Below are 25,996 nucleotides of genomic sequence, written 5' to 3'. Positions count from 1 at the left end.
CTTATGGACAGAAGATGGATATTTGTGGATAAATGTAGTAACTTTTTCCAAGCCATAAAATATATAGTCTATAGTAACAGGTAAGATGTAGAGAACACAGTAAAGTTTTACTTCATATTTTTTCTGTAAATTACAGGTCAAAGTAAGTCTTAAGAAGGCTCCACAGAACGTAAAGAAAGCTGCATTGAGTACAAAGTAAGTGTTGACATGCAGGTATAGTAAGTACCACTTTTGCTAATAATTCTTGAAAATCCGTTTTCTTTCTGATGTTTTTATGTTTGTGAAATTTTTTTAAAAGCTTACAAAATCCACCTGTCATCTCTGATCCTGTTTCTTTCTCATATTAGAAAAGATGGAAACAGTACTATTACTACTAAGAAGACTAAATCTGCTACTCCAGCTGCTTCTGCAGGTGAATTCTAGTCATTCTTTCTCTATCTCCCTTTCCTCCTCCTTGGCTAGTATGGGTTTACTTTTTGCCTACCCTAGTTGTGGCTGAAAGCAGGCCCAAGAAAGGGGCTAGAAAACAATTGGTTTGTCCTTGAAATTTCCTCTCTCAATACAACCACATACCCCTTAAGAAAATAAATCCCTAACTCCTGTGCTCCAATAGCTTGTTCACAAATTGTAAGCTTTTATCTGTAAAAGGTGAATATGGTATTGATGGTCATATAAAATCAATGGGTTTTTTCTGTTAACTTTAATAGGCTATGGATCAGCCCCATAAGCAATAGCTGCCTCCAAGATCCATACCAGTGCTGCTCAGTTATTCAGCTGTCAGGAGGCACTGCAGCAAGTGCCTTATGCTCCCTTCTAGATCCCAGTGCATGCTAGCTTTGATCTGTCAGTGTTCTAACACCCTATTGAAAGATTGAAGACCATTGCTAAAATAGGGCTTTATAATTTTTCACCACCAGGCTTTGTCATGCTTTTAAAGCAGAATAGTCTTCTGATTTAGGATTTGATAATGACACATTTTTCTTGTTACTTTAGGAAAATTAACAAAAGCTGGACATACCGCAACAAAAGCAGTTAAACTTGCTGGTAGGTTTTAGATTTGTTTTAATGTACATTTGAAAGTAACTAAACAGCCATGCTGCCATGTACTGTTATTCCATTAGCTATCACAAGCTACTGTAAACACGATTAGGACAAGTCAGTATTTGGATGGGAAACCAGTCAGGTGTTTAAATATACGTTTTGCTGTTGATTCATTTGGTGGCACTCTCCTTGTGTCATTATTGAATCCAGTGCCTTAATGGCTGGGGTTTTTTTTCTTCAGATAAGGTAAAATTGAAATTCAGATTACTTGTGGTCATTTAAAAAATACACTTTTTGTAAGAACAAAACCTCAATGTCCTAGCCTAATTTGAATTCTAGTAATTGTATTTTACTTGTCTAACTCCCTCTGCGGTTACTGTTGGTATTCTTGCCCACTTGTCTCTGTTGTAGTGTTGCTGTGCACAGTTAAATAGCTGCCTCTTTTTACTCCAGAGCAGGCTCCATTTCAGTCGTGGATGAAGTGATTCCTATGAATTGTATATCATTTTGTAATGTGTTTGGGATTCCTTTAGGATTGAAATTGGTGTAATAATATCCACTTATATTCAAGGGTGCTGGAACAATTTTTATAGTGGGAGTGCTGAAAGCAGAAACTATATACACCGAACCCTCGCTAGAACACATGTCTATATTGCGCAAATTCGCATATAACGTGGTCGCGGCCATGAATCCCAAATTTAATTACTTTAATTGGAATTCATTTTAACGCGGTCCCCGCTATAACACAGTCCCCACGTTAACACAGTACTGCACATGGATCCCAAATCCCGCGTTCTAGCGAGGGTCTGGTGTATTTGGTGGTTGCTACTACTTCAAGCCAGGCTCAGTTCCAACACCCCTGCTTATAATGAGTTCTTACGTTACAATTATTTTACTTAGGTAAACATGAAGTAACAAAGAAACTGGCGGTGCAAACAGATAGTAAAACTAAGAAAACTTCAACCACTTCAGGTAAGGCAAATGAGAATTTTCACTCTTTCAGTGAAAACATGCAGAAATTGTTTTCTTTCTAAAACAGAAGTGCTTTAGGTTCTGAGGCAGAGTCCCAGCATTTTCCCCTCTGGAATCCCCATTGTAATAGATGTCAAGTATCAGAGGGGTAGCCGTGTTAGTCTGTATCCACAAAAACAACGAGGAGTCCAGTGGCACCTTAAAAACTAACACATTTATTTGGGCATAAGCTTTCGTGGGTAAAAAACCACTTCAGATGCATCTGAAGAAGTGGTTTTTTTACCCACGAAAGTTTATGCTCTAATAAATGTGTTAATCCTTAAGGTGCCACCGGACTCCTTGTTATTGTAATAGATTTTGTTTGATTCCCTCATGTTCCCTTGCATCGGGCTCCAGCCTGTTGTTGGCAGCAGTTGTTTTATGATGGCACCAGTACTTAGGTTCTGTTTGCTGAAGGCATATAATCGTTGCCTATGGGAGCAGAGAGGGAACGTGGGTTTCAAGAAGTGGGCCGTTATACCTATATATACACCAGCATATTTGCAATGGGAAGCTAGAGTGAAATCGGGGTCATTGAGCGATTCCCATAGCTCTTTTCTACCCCATTTCCCCAGACTAGTCTAGGGCATTCTGCTGCTGCCTTGCCCCTCCCCCAGTTTGGGAAATGCTGTTCTAAGGAGTCTCGTCTTCTCATCACCAACTGTGCTTATTTGAGAAGAATAGACACCTAAAATTCTAGGTTCTGATGCTGAACTGAGGCAAGAATAGCATCCCTCACTGCCAGGAATTGGCATATTTCTGAATAAAATGCCTATAATTAATGGAAGAGCGTGCTTGTCAAGTTGCCTTTATCTCAGAAAATGGTGGTTAGTAATTACTGAAAATCTTCTATGTGCTTGGTATTGTAAAAACATAGACGAATTCTTTGAGTGGTGTCCCTATGGCCATGCCAGTTCAGGTGCGCATACACCTCTCAAGCCCTTGAGCAGAGCTTTTTCCACTACCAGACCCATTTGAACTGCCCGCAGTTCCTTCTCCATAGCCTTGGCCTGAGATAGAGCTCTAGTTTGTCTGCCTCAAGCATGCCTCACCTGTTTTTTATTAATTTAAAGATTAGTTATTGCAGTTAGTCGTTAATAGTGGTTCTAGGTTAGTTAGTAAGTGGATAATTTTTTTTCTCCTTGCGGAGCCTTGTCTTCCTGGCAGGGAATGCCTGGCTCGCCAGGCTTCAAATGCGGTCTCCCCTGCCGAGAGACTATACCTGTGAGTGGTGGCCACACTAAATGTGTCTATTGCGTGGCATAGTCCCATGTCTCCCAGAAGTGCAATTTCTGCCTAGCTGTCAAGTCTAGGGCATGGAAGAACAGGGACATTAAGCTCAGACTGTTAAAGATGGAGTGCTCACTTTGACCAGTGTCTGAGTCAGGTCAAGAGACTACCTCCCCGCCCCCACCCCTCGCAATACATCTGACCTGTTACTTATAGTAGACGGCAGCTTTTAGGGCTCGGAAACAATTATTACATCTATCTTACAAATATCCATCTTGTGTCCATAAGTAAGCAAAAAAAAAAAAAAATCAAGAGTTTAATTAAATAGTTCTGTGTCCTGTTCCAGAAAGAATGAGAAAATAGTGTAGGTGGCTTTTGTTTTGTGGGAGGAGGGGTCAGGTAATCACGAATATGTTTAAGTTGAGCTGGAGATGATCCCCAAGGCCTAAGACATCCATCTAACAGGAGTTGTGTTATACATTTCTGTTTGCGAACTAGGTAATTTAAACATGCTAAAATAATGAGTGCTTTGCTCTTCCTTTCACAACACAGCAAAACCTAATGAAAAGAAGCGTATTGATCCTAAGAAGTCTGCAGAATCCAAAAAGAAGGATGCAAAACCTAAGAAAGTCACAGAACCGAAGCGGGCTGTAGAGACTAAGACCACAGAATCTAAACAGGCTGTAGAGGCTAGGAAGACCACAGAACCTAAGAAAGCTGGAGACGATGAGGCCAAAGAAATTAGTAAACCTGTAGCTGTGCAAGGTAAGTTTGTAATGATACACTATCTAAAATGTTGTATTAAGTTATATAAAATTACTGTTGATCTGATGGCTCCTTTAAAATTGTTCTTGTAGAGTCAATTACACTGACTTCTACTCTGGAGGTGGAGTCAAATCAGTCTATGGAATCTATAGCCAACAAAGGTAAATTGCAGTTTAAACAGTTTTTCACTTCTGTCATAAACCTGTCTATATTTGCAAACTAAAATGAGAATATTTCCATATAGAAAATCTTGAGGCCAAGAACACTGTGGAAGTGAAGACAGATGAGAGTACCAAGAAGGAAAATGCTTCAAGTAGGTTCATGGAGAAAAATATGCAAGCACTTTTTTTTGCAGGAGGGAGCTAGGGAAAGACTGTAATGAGAAAGTGTACATCTTCAGGGTATATAATACTTACCTCTTATATAGCACTTTTCATTTGTAGCACGGAATGGAGCATAAGTTATTTATTTACAAGTGGTTAGAGCAAAGGTGTGAGCATTCCTATGTTTATTCCCAACTCTCCCACCAACTCATTTAATCTTGGTGCCTCAATTTACCTATGAAAAATTAGCTAAAATAGGCCCTGGTTACATGATTTCTTATAACTGGGGTTCTAACCAGTTACTGTCGTGGTCAGTTCTAAATAGGGTTTATTCACACAAAACATGGTTAATACTCTTACTATGTACCTAATAGTGTTCTGCCCTTGCCAGCTGCTGATGGTGGCTCATGGTTGCTGAAGTAGTTACAGGAAGACATATATTTTTGTAATATAGATGAGCCCCCTTTTACTATGCCTGCATCGCAGATTTTTTCATAGATACTAAGGTCAGAAGGGACCATTCTGATCATCTAGTCCGACCTCCTGCACAGCGCAGGCCACAGAATCTCACCCACCCACTCCTACGAAAAACCTCACCCATGTCTGAGATATTGAAGTCCTTAAATCATGGTTCAAAGACTTCAAGGAGCAGAGAAGCCTCCCTCAAGTCAACCATGCCCCATGCTACAGAGGAAGGCGAAAAACCTCCAGGGCCTCTCCAATCTGCCCTGGAGGAAAATTCCTTCCCGACCCCAAATATGGCAATCAGCTAAACCCTGAGCATATGGGCAAGATTCACCAGCCAGATACCCAGGAAAGAATTTTCCATAGTAACTCAGATCCCATCCATCTAATATCCCATCTCAGGGGATTTGGCCTATTTACCCTGAATATTTAAAGATCCATTACTTACCAAAATCCCATTATCCCATCATATCATCTCCTCCATAAACTTATCGAGTAGAATCTTAAAGCCAGATAGATCTTTTGCCCCCTTGGAAGGCTATTCCAAAACTTCACTCCTCTGATGGTTAAAAACCTTCAGATTTGGTTGTTCTCTCACAACTTTGTGGTCGGGACCACTTCCCTGTATGTTATGCTGTTGCTCTGTCTGCATTTTCTGGGCACTGTCATCTTCTGAAACATCATGAGATAGCGGCATATACTTTTCGCAGAATGCACAGATATAAACACAGGCAGCTTCGTAGGGGAGGAGATAGAAACATGAGTGATCTTGTGTGGGCACAACTCACATGTGTTTGTAACCAGATCGGCTGATTGTCAACAACCCGATTACAAAAATATGCTTGTTATATGGACAGGGCCATAGTGCCTACAGTGTACAGTGAGCTCCTCAGATAATGGCATTTTTTAATGTGCAAAGTCCTATTGCTATTAAAAACTATTTTCTGAATAAATTTGGTTTGTAATTCCCGTTGCTACATGTATGCACCACCAGTATAGTGTTCTCCATGTCCAGTAAATGAAGACGTGTCCCAGTATTTTCTATCACTTTGAAAATTGCCTTCAGAAGAATTGAAACTATAAATCTTAAAATGGCACAGTTAAGAAAGTGATCATTTGCATGAGACTATTTTGACAGATTATATGGGCATTCCCTGGATATATAAATACTTGTATGGTGTTTAAAGATATACTAATCTAAACATCCCCCCACCTACTCCCTTTTCCCCCCCAGAAGCTACTGGAGAGACTACAAAGAGCGAAGAACCAACTGAGCCAGCTAGCAAGGTCAGGTTTCACGTTCAAACCAAAATTATTTGAATCTGTAAATATTTTTCAAGTACGAATTCAGTGTTGGTGAAAGATACCTGTGTAGACGTTACCAGAATCTCAGGTCTTCCGTTTATATGCATAATATATGCAGGGCCAGCAAAGAAACTTCTGCAGATTTCACATCTTCTTTCCCCAGAATTGTATGGTCCTGTGAGAGAGGCAGATGTGTAAATGAGAGTAATCGTTACAATCAGTGTTATGTTCTTGGTCTTTCTCAATATGTATATAGGTTACATAGCAATGAGTCTCCAATTCTTCATTCTGCAATCCACTTTGAAAGGGAGAGACTTTCTTATGGGCCACTTTTCCTTCAACTCTTTCCCTGTTCCACCTTTCAGAGTAGCAGCCGTGTTAGTCTGTATTTACAAAAAGAAAAGGAGTACTTGTGGCACCTTAGAGACTAACAAATTTATTAGAGCATAAGCTTTCGTGAGCAACAGCTCACTTCATTGGATGCACCGATGAAGTGAGCTGTAGCTCACGAAAGCTTATGCTGAAATAAATTTGTTAGTCTCTAAGGTGCCACAAGTACTCCTTTTCTTCCTGCTCCACCTTTGTTCTCAAAAGTTTAATTCTGTATGCCAACAGGAAAGCTTCCATGTATCTGCTGGTGGTCTACAGACCAGAACAGACTGAGAACTTCTGTAGAGCATGTTCTCATTTTTGTGCCCTCTTTCATGCCCTTCTCCTTACCAGGAACTCCCTCACCACCCCCCATCCTTATAGCTCTAGGCAGCCACCCTCTTCAGTCCATTCCCCTCTCTAAAACTCAGTGCTTACATGATGCCCACAAATGTTAACTCATGTCAGTAATATGATGCCGTCACCTCGTTATAAAGATCCTCTGACTTACACATTCTTTGACTTAAGATTCTTTGACCAGCCATGCTAGAGTGTAAATTCCTTAGGGTGGTCAGTGCCCTGAGTGCACATTGGCAGTCTTAACAAATTATGGCAATGCCACTCTCATATCCATAGTTAAGGATGAGTTGAGTTTTACTCTTAAAGCAGGCATTTAACCACTTTGTTTTTTATGACGAATAGAGGATATCCTCTTGAAAATTGTAGTACTTGATGAATTCTGTAGCACAATGAATTTTCTGAGAAATTACAAGTAAATCGGTTAATTAGATTCAGTTTAAATTCATTAAATGGGTCTTTTGAGAAATTCATCATCCTGTGTCAGGGCATTTTTCTGCAAGAAATTATCCTAATAGTGTAAGAACATAGACCCTTCAAATTTCCCTACAGTTAACCCCTGACATAAAATCTTGTGCATTGTCTATTTATCAAGATTTTGTTTTAGGATTAATGGTTCTTTTTTGCTCTTCATAACGGAGAGCCTCTCCTTCTGCAAAAAAAAAAAAAAAAAAACTACTTGTGGCAGTACTTAGTGCAGGGGCTGAAGATGGTGTCATGCTACCCACCTTATTCCCAGGGGCAGCTTGGCTTCAGTCTCATTTGGAACTAGGAGGCAGTGGCCAATTTGAAGGTCATTCTGCTAATAACAATTCTGTAGCTCACATTTAATTGAGAACTGTAGGAGTTGGCAGCCATTTCGAAAGAGGGTAGTTTGTGGAAATCTCTGTAGAAGAATATTATTCATTGACTCATTCTGAAGAAGTTTTTGTGAAGAATAATAGTAAAAAATGACTGATAACCCTAAACATTTCTTTTTAAAAACTACCCATATCTGCTCTATAAAAAGGAAGAAAAGAAAAGAAAAAAAGAGGGAGGCTATTGGTGGGAAGGGAGAGAAGAGAAAACTGGGATCTGTGTATGCATGTGTGGAGGTCAGGAGCTGGGGGGAACTGGCTAGTACACTGGCTGCTTTGTGTTCTTCCAGAGTGACACAAAACAGTCAGTGTGTCCTGGTGCATCTGGCCCTAAAATTTTTTAAAAAATAAATAATAATAAAAAAAAAGGTTTGGGGTCAGTGCTACATCTTCATAATCATTAGAAGTATCATCTAGTAACATTTTAAGAAAAACACAAAGATGAAGTTCATAAATCATTACAGGAATGCTGAAATGATTCCAGAAACAAGCATTAAAAACCTAGGAAATTCAGGAAAAATCTAGTATGTATTCAGAAATTGATTTAAGCTAATCTGGAACTGAAGACCTTATTATGCACTAATCATGGTTATTACATGGCATCAATACAGGGCAGAATAAAGGTGATTTGGGTGCTCTGTGTGTTTCAATACACTAACATATTTGAATTTAATCTTAATTCTGAATTTTCTTGGTTTGTAATGCTTCCTTTTGAGATAATTACAGCATCAGCATAATTTTATTCTTAAATATTTGCTATGTATTCCAATTTAACTCCAGTTTAATGTCGTTTTTATCTGAGAATAATACATGCACTTTCAAGATAAACAATGAGAATTAAATACAGAAAGGCTGACTAACAGTTGGTTTAGAGTAGAAGCAAGGATTAATGAAAATCTGTACCTTCCTTTGTTTGCAGGAACTTGATGACATATGTGTTGTGCTTATTTCAAACTTACCTGATAAAGGATATTCTGTTGAGGAAGTTTCCAACCTAACAAAGCCATTTGGAGGACTGAAAGATGTTTTAATTTTGTCTTCTCATAAAAAGGTATTGTAATTGGTATTTAGAAAAAAGTTTTCTGGTATAGTATCAACACCTAAAGAAGCTCTCAAAGAAATTTGTAACAAGTTCAGATGTTGAAATAACTTGAAGGGGACACAGTAGTTCTACCTTTTTTATTGTGCTTTGCGAGGCCACTTAGACTTCTTTTTTGTTTAAAAGGCATATCTGGAAATAAATCAAAAATCTGCAGATTCCATGGTTAAATTTTATACCTGCTTCCCAATGTCAGTGGATGGAAATCAGCTCTGCATTAGTATGGCACCAGAATACAAGAATATAAAAGATGAGGTAAGCAAATGAAATATGAAGCATTTTTTTTTTCTATTTAAGGTGACTGCAGTTACTCAACATCCATTTTTATAGTACCTCCCTGCCAGTGTAGACTAGTTCTCTCTATTTAATATCCATTAGGGCCCTGCTGTTTCAAGTTATTGTTAAGTTGATTGTACGCCCTGCCTCCTCTCTTTCCTGGGCACATGATATAGGATATACCCAGAGGGTTATAGAGAACCTATTTTGAAACTCAACTCTACTTTCCTAGTGTTTCTGTTTTCATTAGCAAGTATTTTGTGAATACAGTTGTAGACAGAATTTTTGTTTGGCAAAGAGAATTTGAAGATCATAATGAAAGTAATTTGAGAGAGATGTTGTCAATATCAAACTCATGAACTTCGGAAAGGTTGCCACGAATCTTAACTTTTCAGGTTCTGTTTCAATATATTATTGGTAGGAGTGGTGGATGCTGTGCCTTCTAATTACATGCAGCCATACCAACCAACTTCTAAAGTTCAGAACCATAACGCCCTGTCTCTTCTTTCTAGGAAGCTATATTTACTGCTATGATTAAAGATGCCAACTCGAAGGTAAGTTAGAGACTTTTAAAAAAATCGGTCATTAATTTAGCCATTGGCTAACTTTTACATTTGTATAATTTGGGAGTGTAGCTGCTTCACTGAGTGCTATCAAAATTTAATAAAAATTTGTGTAAATGTTGCATTCCATTAAATAAAAATATTAAAAATTAACATTAGAAACAGAGGACACTACTTTTTTTTTTATTATTACACTTTTTATTCAATTAGAAGTCAGTAGGAGAGCTCACAGACCAACAAGAAGTGGACTGAGTAAGCATACGCTTTATTTAGATACTGACTATGAATGAGTGCAGGTGATAAGCATTTAATAGGAATCCTGGGAGAGCCTCCTATTCTCTCTCTCCACACACTTGCCCTCCCTCAACTTTAATAAAGCTCTGTAACTGCCAGCTGTTGTAGCTCAGTGAGTCCAACTGAGATGGACTCTTGATAAAGACTTGTACACTATTCAGGGATTAATGCACTTCACCAAGTATTTACAGTGACGCTCATACAGAGCTTTCAAAACAGTAGGGTTTATTAGTCAACTGGAAGGCAGTATAATATGTCCTTAGGTTAGCATAGAGAAGTGAAGGTTAAAGCGTAGTCCATTTTGGTTAGCCCAGAACACCAGCCATGCTGTAGTGAACTCCATTTTCAGGCTCTGTCTCTATATCTCTGACTTCCTTCCTTAGTGAGTTCCTAGGTGAGAGAGAGCTCCAAGCTTCTTTCAGAAGCTGACTCATAAGCCCCTGCTTTGCAGCTTCCAGTCCTTGTTCTCAAGCTGGAGTCTCTACTCAGCTTCCCTGCTGAGAGATAAGGGAAATCTGTGAGTCTTTGGAGCTTTCATTGTCTCTCTGGTCCCATTGTTGATCTGGGTTTCTTTCCACTCAGACAGGGAGATGATCCCCAGATGCCTATGTCTCTTAGTTGGCCTTGAGAGCAAACTTAATCCTCACTGTCCCCCAGTGGAAAGGGGAAACTGACGTACACATAGAAGTAATAAAATACTACAGAAAATTCCCGTTTCATTACAGTAATCTACTAAAACTTGTGCAACTGACTTCATGTATGCAGCAGACAGAAACCTTTTGAGCATTCTGACCAGTAGTTGGATCAATCTTCCTCTCTTTAGCAAATGTTCAGCTCCCTATTTGTTTCATATTAATCTTCGATTAGGAGAAACCCTCTACTTTGCTTTAAATGGGACAGTTCCTAAAATAATAATTTCCCACATCAAAGAAAGGTCTTGGCAGTCTTTAGGCACTAACCTTGAGAAGGAGGAAGTTTGGTTTAGACAGGTTGGAACTCAGACTTCAGATTAAGCCCACATTTTACTGTTGAAGAAGAATGGTTCAAAGCCAAAGAAATACCAGAAGAGAGACAGGTTTATTTGCCCAAGAAATAAAATCCCTTTCCAGCCAAGAGTTGAGGTGACAGGCTGTAAGTGTTTTTTTTTTTTTTTTCTAAAGGAGTGAGAAGTTCTTACTGTTTTGGGATGTGGCCTTGTATACCAAAGTTGAAATTCTGAAAACATGAGCAGTTAAAGCAGGGGCGGGCAAACTTTTTTTGGCCTGAGGGCCACATCAGGTTTCTGAAATTGTATGGAGTGCTGGTTAGGGGAGGCTGTGCCTCCTGAAACAGCCAGGCATGGCATGGCCTCTGCCCCCTCCAATCCCACGCCCGTTCCCTGATGGCCCCCTGGGACCCCTTCCCCCTTTCTCCCCTGTCCCCTGACCACCCCTAACTGCCCCCCACCATCCCATCCAACTCCTCCTCTCATTTCTGACTGCCCCCCTGGGATCCCTACCCCATCTAACCACCCCTTCTCCCTGACCACCCCTGGAACTCCCACCCCTGACAGCCTCCTGCCACCCCATCCAACCCCTCCTCTCATTCCTGACTCCTCCCCCCCCCCCGGGACTCCTACCCCATCCACCCCTCCTGCTCCCTGTTCCCTGACTGCCCTCCTCCCGGGACCCCTGCCCCCATTCAGCCCCCATTCCCTTCTCTCTGACCACCCTGACCCCTATCCACAACCCCGACCCCTGACCATCCCCCGAACTCCCCTGCCCTCTATCCCTCCCTGCTCCCTGCCCCCTTACTGTGCTGCCTGGAGCACTGGTGGCTGGCAGTGCGGCTGCACCAGGACAGGCAGCTGCACCATCAGGCTGGAGCCAGCCATGCACCGCGCAGCACAGAGCGCCAGGTCTGCAGCTGCGCTTCCCCAGGAGCTCACTGCACAGTGAGCTGAGCCTGCAGGGGAGAGGGATAGCGGGGGAGGGGCCGGGGGCGAGCCTCCTGGGCCAGGAGCTCAGGGGCCAGGCAGGAGGTGCCGGCGGGCCGTAGTTTGCCCATCTCTGAGTTAAAGGATGAAGGAGGAATTCTTCTGGAGTACTTCTGAAGTACTCTTTTATAGAAGTCATCTTGTGGTTCATTGAATATTCTAAATAGAATATGGACTCAGAGTAAAAGGATATATATGAATATTTTTTCTCTTCGGATCTGACAGGATTTTCAGTAATTTTACTGTATTTACCAGTTCAATGCAATATTTCTGAATTTGTTTTTGTGATTTTCTTTTAGGTAAATACAGACACTTTATATAATCAGTTTGTGCATCTTGGTAATTTACCAGATGATGGATACACAGAACTTGAAGTAGTTTGCGTGGGACTTCGATTTGGGAAGGTGGATCACTATGTTGTGTTGAAGAATAAAAAGAAGGTAAATATATAATTTTAATCTTGGTGTGGTGAGACCCTTAATTTTTTTTTAATGATCTGACCTGATGATCTCTCATTAGCAACGTATGCTGCTATTCAAGAAATTAAAGATTAAAATTTGGGTCCTTGATTTTGACTATTGTTACTATGAACAAGTGCTTCTTGCATCAGAGAGAAAAGGAATGGTATATGCTGCTACCTACTCCGGCTGGTTCAGGAATAGTTTCAGTAGGCTTGGAAGAAAAAGGAATTGTTATCAAATATGTGTCTTTGATGATGGGAAATTAGAGGTAAAGCTGGTAGAAACCCAAATTTCCCATTCCACAGGGAAATTCCAAAATTTTGGAAAAACTTTTTTTCTGTTTTCTTCTGTTCCAGAACAAAAGATAGATTTTTTTTATTTATTTATTTATTTATTTTTTAGAATTTCCCACAGAATTAAAATTTTGAAAAATGGTTTAGACAGCCAACTACTTGTTTTTTTTCTAAATAAAAAGCTTTGATTGACATTTTTAATTTTGTTTTCTTTGTGTATTTAATTTTTATATTTAATTTTACATTTTTTATTTTTTAAAGTTACTAAAACAGCTGCTACTCTAAACAGTAGCATGAAATATTTTATCTTGTTGTTTAAGTCTCGTTTTTAATTAGGGCTGTCAAGCGATTAGTTGTGCAATTAAAAAAATTAATCGCGCTGTTAAGCAATAATAGAATACAGTTTATTTAAATACTTTTGGATGTTTTCCTGCTTTGAGCAGGGGGTTGGATTAGATGACCTCCTGAGGTCCCTTCCAACCCTGATATTCTATGATTCTACATTTTCAAATATATTTATTTCAATTACAACACAGAATACAAAGTGTACAGTGCTCACTTTATATTTATTTTTTATTACAGATATTTGCACTAGTATAATTACGTCACTCAGGTGTGTGGATTTTTCACACCCTTGAGCGACGTCGTTGTATCGTGAGTGTGTAGCATGGACATGGCCTGAGACCGTGATTTTTAATGTTTAGCAAAATTACGAATTTAAGCTCCCAGGCTCTTCTTTTGAAGGTGGTGGTCAGGTTTCCTTTTAGGACAAGGACTTAGAGGTCTGATTATAGAGTTGATAGTATGGTGAAAAGTGTTCACGCAGGGTTGGTAGTGAGCTTTTGACTTTATCGTTTTGCTATGCAAGTTCATTTGAGAGTGTAGTGATTGTCTGGTTTTACCCACATAGTAGTTGTTGGGGTATTTATGGCATTGAATGAGATACGCCACATGTTGTGATAGGCAGTGTAGGGGTCTGGACTAGAGGAGCTGTTGTTCCCTTCCGGTCCTACTTTTCTGTGATTCTGTGTGTTGGACCTTGGATCTTGACACTTGAGTTGTGGGGGGTATTGATCATTGTAGAAGTGGAGATATGTCTGCAGGTTTTACATCTGTTGTTGCAGGGTCTGGTTTCGCTTTGATTTGGTGAGTCTTGGTCTGTGAGAGCTTGTTTCTGATGATGAGCTTGGCAAGGTTGAGGGGTTGTTTCAAGTCCAAAAGAGGAGGTTTGGAAAAGATATTTATTTCAGAGTGTGTGACTCCATCAAGTATGGGTTGTAATTGTTTAGTGATACCCTTTATATGTTCCAATGTGGGGTGGTAGGTAACAGCTTAGGGATACGCTTAGAGGATTTTTTTCCCCATGTTATAGCAGGTTCTCTGGGTATTTGAGTGGCCTGTTCCATGATGTGATCATCTTCTTTGGTGCAGTGTTTGGTGAAGGTGATTTTGAGTGTGTTAAGATGTGTATTCTGGACTTCCTTCTTGGAACGTATTCAGTGGTATCTGAGTACCTGGCTGTAGTTAATAGATTTCTCAGTGCGTTTCAGATCGTTACTGAATCTGTGAAGATGAGTGTGGTGATCTGTAGGCTTCTTGTATTTAGTTCTCTGTAGGGTTCTGTTCTTGAAGCTGGCTGTGGTGTTTAGGAGGTTGATGCTAATGTGAGTGTTCTAGAGAGAGTTTGATGGATGGGTGGTGATTGTTGAAGTTGTGGTTGAAATCTGTGAGGGAGTTGTCTATTCAGAGGATGAAAATACCAATGTTTCTGAGCTACATCTTTGGTGTTGTGGTTTGTTCAGAAATTCTTCCTCAAAGTGGCCTGTGGAGAAGTTAAAAAGAAAAGGAGTACTTGTGGCATCTTAGAGACTAGCAAATTTATTTGAGCATAAGCTTTTGTGAGCTACAGCTCACTTCATCAGATGCATCCGATGAAGTGAGTTGTAGCTCACGAAAGCTTTTACTCAAATTTTAGTCTCTAAGGTGTCACAAGTACTTCTTTTCTTTTTGCGAATACAGATTAACACGGCTGCTACTCTGAAATCTGTGGAGAGGTTAGAAAGACAAGGTGGGTGAGGTAATATCTTTTAATGAACCAAATTCTGTTGGTGAAAGAGACAAGTGTTTTGAGCTACACAGAGGTCTTCAGGTTTGGGAAAGATACTGAGTGTCATAGCTAAACACAATTCTCTATGTACCTATCCCAGACCTGAGGAAGAACTCTGGGTAGCTTGAAAGCTTGTGTCTCCAATCAAAAGAAGCTGGTTCAATAAAAGGTATTATCTCGCCCACCATGTCTCTCTAGTATCCTGGGCCTTACCTGGCCACAACAACATTACATACATGAAGAGGCTGGCATGTTGGGGAGCCATCTTACTACTTGTGGCTGTTCCTATGATTTAGACAAAGCGTTGGTTGTTGAATGTAAAATTGTTATGGGTGAGAATTAAATGGATAGGTTTGGGGTGGTTATGTCAGGGGTGTTCATTGTCTTGTAAATATCTGAGGCAGGGAGCAATGCTGTCCTTTTACATAGAACATAAGAACAGCCAGACTGGATCAGACCAAAGGTCCATCTAGCTCAGTATCCTGGCTTCCGACAGTGGCCAATGCCAGGTGCCCTAGAGGGAATGGGATGGTCTTAATCATGGTCTTAATAAAAACACTGGATTCATGGCTTATTACAACAATCTGTAACCCACCAACCCCTCTCTTTTGTCTCATGATTGCAGAGGTGTTAATGGACCGTTTCACTTTAATGGTCTCTTAGAATATGCCTCAACTACTTGTGCTAAACAGTTTCTTCCACCTTGTATTTAGTTGTGATATTCTGAGTAGCTTTTCCAGATCTAAAGAAGAGCTCTGTATAGCTCAAAAGCTTCTCTTTCACCCACAGAAGTTGCTCCAGTGAAAGGTATTACCTCACCTACCTTGTCTTTTTTATTTTTTAAGGTAATTTTAAAAAAAAGTTGAAAAGGTCCTTGAAATATCAGTATAGCTGCAGATGCAATAGCAATGTCACGTTAGTAAACCTATGTTGGTGCTCTCAACTAAGGAAAGCAAACTTAACCAGTATTGTTACTTAGAAAAGTGTTGGCTTTATTTGTTAATTATGCATTCAAAATGTAAAAAATGAGCACATGGATTTATTTTTTTTTTAAAGGCAATTCTTCAGCTAGATAGTCCTGACTCAGCTAAATCAATGTGCTGCTTCCTAAAACAATATCCATATAACATGGGTGAAAATACGCTGACTTGTATGCTATCACCAAGGAGAGAACCTGCAGAGGTAAGACAATTGTCTTTTTGGTTAGACAGCTGTTTTTGTTTTTGTGGACTGACCAGCCTTTGCTAAATGAAAGTAAACACCAGTCTTGTTGATGCACGTTCCTTCAGAGTCATGAACCTCGGGTACACTGAGATTCAAAGCCAAAGTTTGAGTGCCTATAGCTACTAGAGAAGAAAAGGAGTACTTGTGGCACCTTAGAGACTAGCAAATTTATTTGAGCATAAGCTTTCGTGAGCTACAGCTTTATGCTCAAATAAATTTGTTAGTCTCTAAGGTGCCACAAGTACTCCTTTTCTTTTTCGAATACAGACTGACATGGCTGCTGCTCTGAAACTAGCTACTAGAGAAGTGTTCCAACAACCTACTAATGTGCACCCTAGAGTAGCGTATTGAGATTACTGCTGCTTAATTTGCTCTTACGTTTTTTTGGAATATCTTTTAAAATCAATTTTATGTTTATGGAATCTCTTCCCCCTATTAACAGTAGCTTCTGTCAAAGGGTTGAGGAAAATAATAGAAAAATGGTTAGAAGCCCCTTTTCCCTATGGTTTTGAAAATGCTTAGTTTAAGGTTCACTGATCTTTTTCAGCCTCCTCCTCCTCTTCCCCTAAAAAAAAACCCCAACCAACTGTTGTTTGAGCATCAGTTTGTGGGCCAGCAGCCATTTAAGTTACTTTCTTTTATAAAAACAAACTTAGGAGTTGTCAAGTTCTCTCCCTACTCTGTTCAATCCTTGAGGGGGCCATTTAGTGATCTGGGGCAAAAATTGGGTATTGGTCCTGCTTTGAGCAGGGGGTTGGACTAGATGACCTCCCGAGGTCCCTTCCAACCTTGATATTCTATGATTCTAAACTCTAGGACACAGATGTGGGGATCTGCATGAAAGACCCCCTAAGTTTATTTCTACCAGCTTAGGTTAAAAATTTCCCCAAGACACACATCCTCCCTTGTCCTTGGATGGGTACTGCTGCTACCACCAAGTGAGTTAAACAAAGATTCAGGAAAAGGACCACTTGGAGTTCCTGTTCCCTAAAATATCCCCCATAGCTTCTTCATCTCCTTTCCTGGGGAGGCTTGAGAATAATATACCAACCAAATATGTGAACCAGATTCTTAAACAGAACTTTATTATAAAGGGAAAAAAAGTAAAAGCAGCACCTCTGTAAAATCAGGATGTAAGGTAACTTTACAGGGTAATCAGATTCAAAACACAGAGGATTCCCCTCTAGGCAAAACTTTAAAGTTACAAAAAAACCCAGGGATAAAACCTCCCTTTTAGCACAGGGAAAATTCACAAGCTAAAAACAAAAGATAATCTAATGCGCCTTGCCTTATTTACTTTTTTTTTTTTTTTTTTTTTTTTCAATATTGAGATTCATTTTAGGAGAAGGAATTTTCTTACCTGATGCTTCTCTGCTTCCCCAAAGAACACACAAAACAAGGAGCACAAACAAAGTGTTCCCACCCCAGATTTGAAAGTATCTTCTTTTCCCATTAGTCCTTTTGGTCAGGTGCCAACCAGGTTATTTGAGCTTCTTAACTCCTTGCAGGTAAGGAGGAATTCTAGGCTACCCTTAGCTGTATGGTTATGACAGGAGTATTAAATAGCCCCCAATTTATTTTTTACAAGAGAAAATTACTGAATATGGCTGAAAGTACTGCAAAGTACAGCTGAGGTGAAAGTTTAGCAGTTTAGGAGAAAGAAGGATCAGTTTAGAACTTAATCTTCCCCTTCACTCTCCATCTGTACATTTTCTGATAATTTTATTTTTGTCCTCACCTTAACTCTCTCCATTCCTCCTACCCACCCCCATTTAACAGGGATGTAGGAATTTTTTGTTTAGTCATGCAGTCCCAATTGTTCACTGTTGGGAGTTCAGGCACAACTGTAACTTCATAGGCTAACTAGTCAATCAGAATGATGCTTTGAATAATCCATGTGAACAGCCAGATTCTAAGTATTTTTAAAAAATTGAGCTTCTTGGTTGTCTTGGGGTAAATAAGGATTCTTTTTTGAGTTGTAATCTACTTGGATCCTACTGTTGGTGTGAACGCACCTCATACACACACAATCCGATTCTTTTGGCTAGTAATATCTGTTGAGGCCATGCCTGTGCCCTAGATGTCGTTGCATCTGCTGCACCTGAGGGTATAAAAGGCAGAGCAGGCCCAGTTCCTCCTTACTGCATCAGACAGCGAGACTGAATCCCTGCAGTGTCCGCCTGCTTCTCTGTGCACTGTGCTGCTATTAGTGTTAGTTACTTGTATGCTAGTAAATTAATTAAATGTTAGTTGTCTTGCTTGTAGGCAAGAGACAAAACTTGTTCAATCAATTATTTAGTTCTTGGGCTGGACCCTTCACCATTCCCTTATATGTGGGTTTGCCACAATATGGCAGAAGTGAAATCCCTTGGATTCAAAACCTGCCCATCGTGTGATGCTTCAGTGCTGCTTTATGACAGACATTCCAATTGTCTCTTTTGTGTAGGAGAGGGATATATTCTTTAGCAATGTGCCATATGTCACTCCTACTCTAATCGAACTCGGAAAAGTAGAAAGGCCTGCCTAAAATTGTTCCTCATGGAGCGCCCTATGCAAGCCTGTCTGTACCCCACAAGAAAGGACACGGCTAAACCTTGGTCCTCCGGTCAATCCCTTTCCATGAACAGCTTGGTGAGCCAAGATTCCATCCAGAGCTCCTGTGCTATATCAACCAACAGGCTTTGGTCATCCACCTCCATTCTGGCATTGATGAGCTTGGACCACAGGCAAGAGAGGTATCAGAAGTACTAACTCAGTCTCCCTCTCAGGTAGAGTGGACATTAGAACACTTTAGTATGCCTGAAAGAACAGCCCACCCTTTGGAGGAGGCATACTCCTTTTTCCTCTTTTGATGCACAGTAGGGACTGATCTCTCACCTCCCTCCCTCCCTTTCATGGGGATCACAGTGGGAATCTGGGAGAATCTTCAAGGACTGGTCTGTCAAAACAAAAAGGCACAGGTGTCAGAGAACTGCTCCACTGGTATCCTCCTCTGGGTCTGGTGTACATATGCCGATCAGCATTGGCCCTACTGGCATCCTGCGATATGCAACCCCATTCCTGCAAGCCAGCGACGGCTGTGCCTCCTTCCAGGTCTAGATTCCTTTCTCCCAAGAGGTAGCGCAGGCCTTCCTAGTCAGGTCTTTTTGTATAGTTTGAGAGACAGGAGGAGAGCAGTCTGCTGCTCTAACCAGCAGGTCACATTGTTTCCCTTGTTCATTTGATCTAGTATGCAATGGCCTTGTCTTTGCCTTGCCGTATCTTAACTTAAATTAGAAATAGACAAAATGGCTAGTCTAAGAAATAAATAGCTATCACAATTTTCATAGACGCTTTCCAATTCACAATTAGATAAGTGTATGGAAAGGGTGGTTTTTCCTTAGTGCTGGTGTGTATGTGTAGTCCACTGTGTGTATGCATGTGCCTGGACACCATTCTCATTTTTCTCATTGTGCCCTCTAGCTCTGCTCATGCTCTGCTGAGAGTACATGGGACTGTGCAGACTGATGCTCCTCTCCAGTTCTTTCTTACTGCCTCATGGCCTCAGTCGGAATCTCCAGTGTCCTGAATGATCTAAACTTTTTCTTGTAAATATTTACAAGTTTTATATATTGGTAGTATTTGTTAATAGTTTTAAAATTTTAATTAGGAGTTAGTTTGAACACCCACCCCTGGGAGTCCTGCACTGGAGGATCAGAGGACTTAGGTTTTGTCCAGGCTTCTGTGCTTCAAAAATTGGTCTTCTGCCCCTGCTCCTTTTTGGTCAGCGACGACCACCAGCACTGCTTCAGAGAAGCTCCTGTCTTTACTAAGTGCAGTATCTGGAGCTGCTTCCCCAGCCGAACACAGCAAGTGTAAGAACTCTGGCTTTGGAAGCATTTTATGGAACTTTGAGGCCTCAGTCAGATTCAGGCCTGGTACATCGGCCTAAACCAACAAAAAGTGTGCCTCCTAACTTGATATCTGACTCAGGAGCAGGAATAACTGAAGTGAAGAATTCTTAACCTTTACGGTCTTCTCACAAAAGTAACAGGCGCTTATAAGTATAAAAGCAGATTGCCTCTGAGATCTACCTAGAAAAGGGATATTAACCCTGTCCAGATCGGACAGGTCTCCATGCCCAGGACACAAATTTTAGGTCCTCCTAAATCTCATGGCTGTGTTCAGAAGGTGCATAGGAGCAAAGCTCACTCAGTACCATCCCCCACGTTGCCATCGACACCGACCACAGTACTGACTAAGACAAAGCCGCAGGAGCAGTCCCATAAGGAACCACTGATTGTTGAAAGTCCCCTTTACATTGACTCTGGTGCAAGGTGATGAGACGCAGCCTTCCAAGGCTCCAGTATCTTATGCCACTTGTGCGGGTATCTTCATCCTTCTAGATCCGCAGTCTCCCAATTGCTGGGACCGATCCTCACTTGGGAGATTCTAACACCAGTAGAAGTCATGGACTCGGGGAGAAGCCCATCTCCTTACCCCATCCTGTATCTGTGGTTTCTCAACATTGATACTGCCAGCATTGCTGATAGAACTGGACCCAACCTTCTCACCATCCGGTGAGTTGGATGTACTAGTGAAACAGTCTTCTCCACCACCAAGAGAATTCAACCAGACAGAGGAATGAGAATCTTTGTACCAGTTTTGTCTGCCCAAGCAGAGATCCTCTCCTTGGAACTGATGGTACCCAGTGCTATCACAACCTACTTTCAACCTCTCATGTTGGCCTTTCTGGGATCTGTGTGTACGCCTCCCAGAGTCTGTGTGATCCAAGATGGGGAAATCTTAACACACGTACCTTTCAAGAGGCTAATTGGAACCTCCTGAGCCTATGGAAGAAGAGGAAAATGAGCCAAATCTGCTGGTGCCACCCAGCTCACAGGTGTATCATCTTTCTTGCCCAATGAGGTATTTGCTCCAACCTGTGTCTCTCCTCTGGACAACCACAGACAATTCAAAGAGCTGCTTCAGAGAGTGGCAGAACAGCTCCAAATTGCCTTATAGGAGGTCCAGGACCCACAACACAGGCTCCTGGTCATCCTCTAGCCTATGGGATCTAGTCAAGTAGCACTCCCATTGAACGAGGCCATACTGGAACCAGCAAGAACTTCTGGTTAGCATACACCAGCGGCCTGTGTTCCTACCTCCAAGGGGGCAGAAAAGCAATGCTTTTTCATGACTAAGGGAGCTGAGTTCTTATTCTCCCACCCTGTCCTGATCTCCTGCGTCATCCATATAGCCACAGAAAGATCCAGACAACAGCACCCAAGGGCCACTCTTTCAGATAAGGAAGCCAAACATTTGGGCCTTATAAGGAGAAAGATGTTTGTTTCCACCAGCCTTCAATTTAGAATTTCTAACTTCCAAGCCCTCCTGGTCAACTATGAATTTTTTTTTTAAACTATTCTAAGTGCCTGGACTTAAAGAAAAATGACCCCCAAGAGGATAGGACTCAGCTTCAAGGCCAGATTAGTTGCAAGAACCTCTTTACAAGTTGTGGTCAATGTTGCTAATACATTGTTCAGATCCAGGGTGACTGCTATAGTGATGTGCTGGGAATCTTGGCTACATTCTTTGGGTTCTCGGGGTGGGGGGGGAGATGTCTTTTCATGAAATCAATCTTTTTAACGAGAAGACAGGCAAGTCTTAGTGTTCACTAAAAGACCCCAAGGCAACTCTCAGTTCCCTGGGTTGGGTGGGTGGGTGGTTGTGTGTGTGTGTGTGCGTGTATATTATATCACCTCAGAAGAGGAAATACAGTAATTAGCCTTACAAGCTAGGCCTTTTCTGCAGCCCTTCTACCACCAGTGCTCTTATAAGACATCTTGCAAATGGCAGAAGGTGCAGAAATTGAGATACCTTCCCTTTTCACCTCCATCACAGTTACCCAGTGTCACCTCTGGCCAAACAGTTGTTTTGATAGCATCAACTCTGACTCGTAGTTCCCTAGTGGCCTATATCAACCTAATTCCAAGATCCTCTTTGGTAGACACTTCACATAATTTTACCCAACTGGAGGGCAGTAACAATAGACAAGTGGGTGCCCCATATCATCCATTCTGGCTTTAATATTTGAGTTTTTCTTTCTCCACCTCCTCCACACTTCCTTCCCTGGCCCACTACAAGGAATGCTCATGAGGAGATCCTCCTTCAGAAGGTAAAATCCCTCCTCCAGCAGTGAGCAATAGAGCAGCATGAACATCAAGGAAAAGGATTTTATTCAAAATATTTTCTAGTTCCCAGAGAGACAGGAAGGTGGAGACCCATCCTCGGACTTGTGATGGATCCTGACCACTGTCAATACCAGGGTTCTTGTGTTCAATCTAGCAGCTGCATCCAAGACCTTCACAAAAGGGTTTTCCACAGTAGCAGCAGTGCAGCTCAGATGGTGTGGTTCCAACATCTTCTGATATCTAGAAGACTGGCTTCTTATAGGCAGGACACATCCAGAAGGATTGACCTCATCGTTGCTCTATTTCTGATAGAGTTTACCGTGATACTGACCCAGATGATAGATGTCAAAGGAGCGATCTTAGACTCAGTGAGAGAAAAGGGTTACATCTCTATGGACAGATTCAAAACCATGGGCACCTTGATAAATCAGGTTATACACAATTCTTGGACATAGGTCCAGATTTGCCTTACTCTACGGAGTCACATGGCATCTTGTACTTACATAACACCATGTATCAGACTCCACCTCCACTACTTGCAGGCTTAGCTTTGAACGGTGTATATATACACTAAGTAAACACAGCATGAACACTATAATGACAATCCCTATCTGACTTGGTGGAAAGATCCTGCACAAGTGTGCATAGGCATTCCTTTTCTATCCCAGACACCAAACAGGACAATCATCACAGAAGCCTTCTTACTAGATTGGAGGGAGGAGAGGACGTTCACAAGGATAGTGTCACAACACAAGGCACTTGGGTACCCCAAGAAACTAGAATGGATGTAAATCTCCTTGAACTCAGAGCGGTTTGAGGAGCATGCTGGGCATTCTTACCATTATTTCATTCTTGTAACATCAGGCAATATAACAACCTTATTCTACATAAACAGTCAGGGAGGAGCAAGATCCATTCCTCGGTATATAGAAGTGATCAATTTATGGACTTGCTGAATCCAGGACCAAGTTACCCTAATGGCAGTGTACTGCTTAGGAACCCAAAATTTGCTGATGGACAGCCATAACAGGCACTTTGCCACTGACCACAAGTGGTTATTAAATAGCTTAGTGATGAATAGCACCTTCACTCCATGGGGAACTCCTGCCTGGATCCTGGTTGCCTCCCAAACAAACAGGAAGTGCAGCACATACTGTGCCAGGGGAGCTCTGGAACAATTCTTCAGAGGGAGATGCTTTCCTACTTCCTTTGAGAGAGTATTTGAATTATACTTGTACTCCTGTCCCACTGCTTCCTCGAGCATTGTGGAAGATACAAAAGGACAAAGCACAAGTTATTCTCATTGTGCCCAAATGGCCCAGACAGTTCTGGTTCCCAGGTCTCCTGCGTGTGTCAGCCTGACTGTCCATCAATATTCATCCTTTGCCAGAACCTCTTGACCCAAGAAAATGATAGGGCCAAACATCCCAATCTGGAAGCTCTTCATCTTACAGGTTGATATTTGAATGAGTGTCGGATCTAGAATGTTCCTGTTCTGAAACAGTGCAAGCCATTTTTACTAATAGCAGAAAAGATTCCACCTTGTTACGTAGCCAAGTGGAAGTTGTGTTTTGTTTTTTGAATCTGGGCCAAACATCAGTGTATGTCTCTGCAGACGGCTAGTATTTCTGAGACTTTGTTACCATATTACCCTCAAGATGAAAGGAATTTCCTGTAGCTTGATATGAGTTCACCTGGTAGCAATCAGTGCATATCACTCTTCAGCAGATGGCTGCTTTGCATTTACTTTAACCAGTGACCTCCAGATTTTTAAAGGCTTAATTAGAACTTTCCACACTTACCAAGTCACCTTTCAAACCTGTTACCCATTTGTTGCTTCACCTGTCTATAAAGGTTCCTCATTGCCATCACCTTGACCAGACTGGCTGGAGGATCTAATGACGGACCTTCCTTATGCAACATTTCATAAAGACAGTCTCAGTACAACTACATCTGAAATTCACCTGTAAAGTAGTTTTGGAATTTCATACAAACTAAACTATCCACTTACCTGTGTTCTTCCCCATGCTGCATGGATCCAGCTTGACTCCCTTGATGCAAGACAAATCTTGGCATTTTATCTGCATTCTTGGCGGCAGCAGTTCTACATGCAGCCATACCACATGAATCCTCACATGCTCCTCCTCTCTAAATACTGCTGGTCAGTCACCCACAGTAGAATACGTATAGGGACCAGCACTGAAAGAAGAAAGGGAAAAATTAGTTACCTCTTTATAATTGGAGTGATTCTATTGTCTGCCCTCCTTACCCTCAGCTTCAGATAATCTCTGATTCCTAGCAAGACTAGAGGAACTGGAGAGGTCTCTGTCTGCATCGCCACTTATACCCTTAGTAGAGAGCACGAGGGGAGCCAGGGCACAGTATAGGCCAAGGGACACTACCTGTGAGAATTTTCTCAGGGTGCATGGAGTACCCATAGTGGACTACAGATAGGGACTGCACATCTCAAAGAACTCCAGTTATGAGAGGTAAATAATTTCCATATATAGTATCTCCTGCTTGATTTGGGGGCTGGATTAGATGGCACCGGAAGTATCTTCCATCTGTATCCTATATGATACCGATTCTGTTGTAATGGAAAGGGGAACTGAGTTTGCACCTTTTCTTAGGAGTATTATATAGTATTTCATTTTTATGTATCAGACTTCACAGCACTTTAGAAAATGTTAAGCAGTGTATAAACTCACCATTAGTACTAAAAAATAAATACTGACTTAGTATGTACATTTGACAAATTACATGAAGGGAGTGTCTTTCAAAGATGCATTGTAAGATTCAAATGTGCTTTCTGTAACCATTGCCCGTATCTTGTTTAGCAACAGATAACATGGCTTTGTTACAATACATGTTTAACCAAATTAGAGCTCAGCGCAAACAAAGAGCAGCTTTCAGCACTCTGTGCTTTCAAAGCAGTATTTTTTCCCCTTCTCTGTACTTTGGATGATACAAGAGAAAAACTAGTGTCCATATAGCAGCAACAGTCTCCAACATGGCAACATCAGCATACAAGCAGTAGGGTATATAGGGCTCAGGCATTTTTACTACTGTTATGAAAATCTGCAGATGGTCTTGATAGTAGTAAAAATGCCAAAGCCTATATGTTTGACATGGTGGTAAAAATGTCTTGAGTCATGCCTGTGTAAAAAGAACAAGGAGTACTTGTGGCACCTTAGAGACTAACCAATTTATTTGAGCATAAAGCACAAGAACAAATCTGCACAGACACCCATAGAACCCTGACCAGGGGTATTCTATCTGCTTCCTAAGATCCATAAACCTGGAAATCCTGGACGCCCTATCATCTCAGGCATTGGCACCCTGACAGCAGGATTGTTTGGCTATGTAGATTCTCTCCTCAGGCACAATGCTACCAGCACTCCCAGCTATCTTTGAGACACCACTGACTTCCTGAGGAAACTACAGTCCATTGGTGATCTTCCAGATAACATCATCCTGGCCACTGTGGATGTCGAAGCCCTCTACATCAACATTCCACACAAAGATGGACTATAAGCTGTCAGGAATAGTATACCCGATAATGTCACTGCAAACCTGGTGGCTGCACTTTGTCCTCACCCACAGCTTATTTCACATTTGGGGACAATGTATACCTTCAAGTCAGCGGAACTGTTATGGGTACCGGCATGGCCCCACAACATGCAAACATTTTTATGGCTGACTTGGAAAAACGCTTCCTCAGCTCTCGTCCCTTAATGCCCCTACTCTACTTGCGCTACACTGATGACATCTTCATCATCTGGACTCATGGAAAAGAAGCCCTTGAGGA

General features: G+C 41.3%; 1 protein-coding gene across 13 annotated transcripts in view; it reads left to right on the top strand.

Moving 5' to 3' along the window:
* Positions 1-25,996, top strand: part of ZNF638 (zinc finger protein 638) — a 73,186-nt gene that overhangs the window by 26,973 nt on the left and 20,217 nt on the right. For 12 of the 13 annotated variants that reach the window (XM_043512855.1, XM_038400421.2, XM_038400419.2 and 9 more), the window contains 13 exons: positions 137-195; positions 348-412; positions 994-1,044; positions 1,942-2,013; positions 3,835-4,047; positions 4,140-4,208; positions 4,292-4,360; positions 6,070-6,122; positions 8,643-8,774; positions 8,949-9,077; positions 9,611-9,652; positions 12,230-12,370; positions 15,848-15,973. In XM_043512855.1, coding sequence (XP_043368790.1) covers positions 137-195; positions 348-412; positions 994-1,044; positions 1,942-2,013; positions 3,835-4,047; positions 4,140-4,208; positions 4,292-4,360; positions 6,070-6,122; positions 8,643-8,774; positions 8,949-9,077; positions 9,611-9,652; positions 12,230-12,370; positions 15,848-15,973 — 1,221 coding nt within the window. The remainder of the gene's footprint in view (positions 1-136; positions 196-347; positions 413-993; positions 1,045-1,941; positions 2,014-3,834; positions 4,048-4,139; positions 4,209-4,291; positions 4,361-6,069; positions 6,123-8,642; positions 8,775-8,948; positions 9,078-9,610; positions 9,653-12,229; positions 12,371-15,847; positions 15,974-25,996) is intronic. The other variant, XM_043512854.1, reaches the window with a different exon arrangement.

Source organism: Dermochelys coriacea, chromosome 4, assembly GCF_009764565.3.
Source record: "Dermochelys coriacea isolate rDerCor1 chromosome 4, rDerCor1.pri.v4, whole genome shotgun sequence".
NCBI lineage: Eukaryota > Metazoa > Chordata > Testudines > Dermochelyidae > Dermochelys > Dermochelys coriacea.
This window is presented reverse-complemented; position numbering and strand designations above follow the sequence as displayed.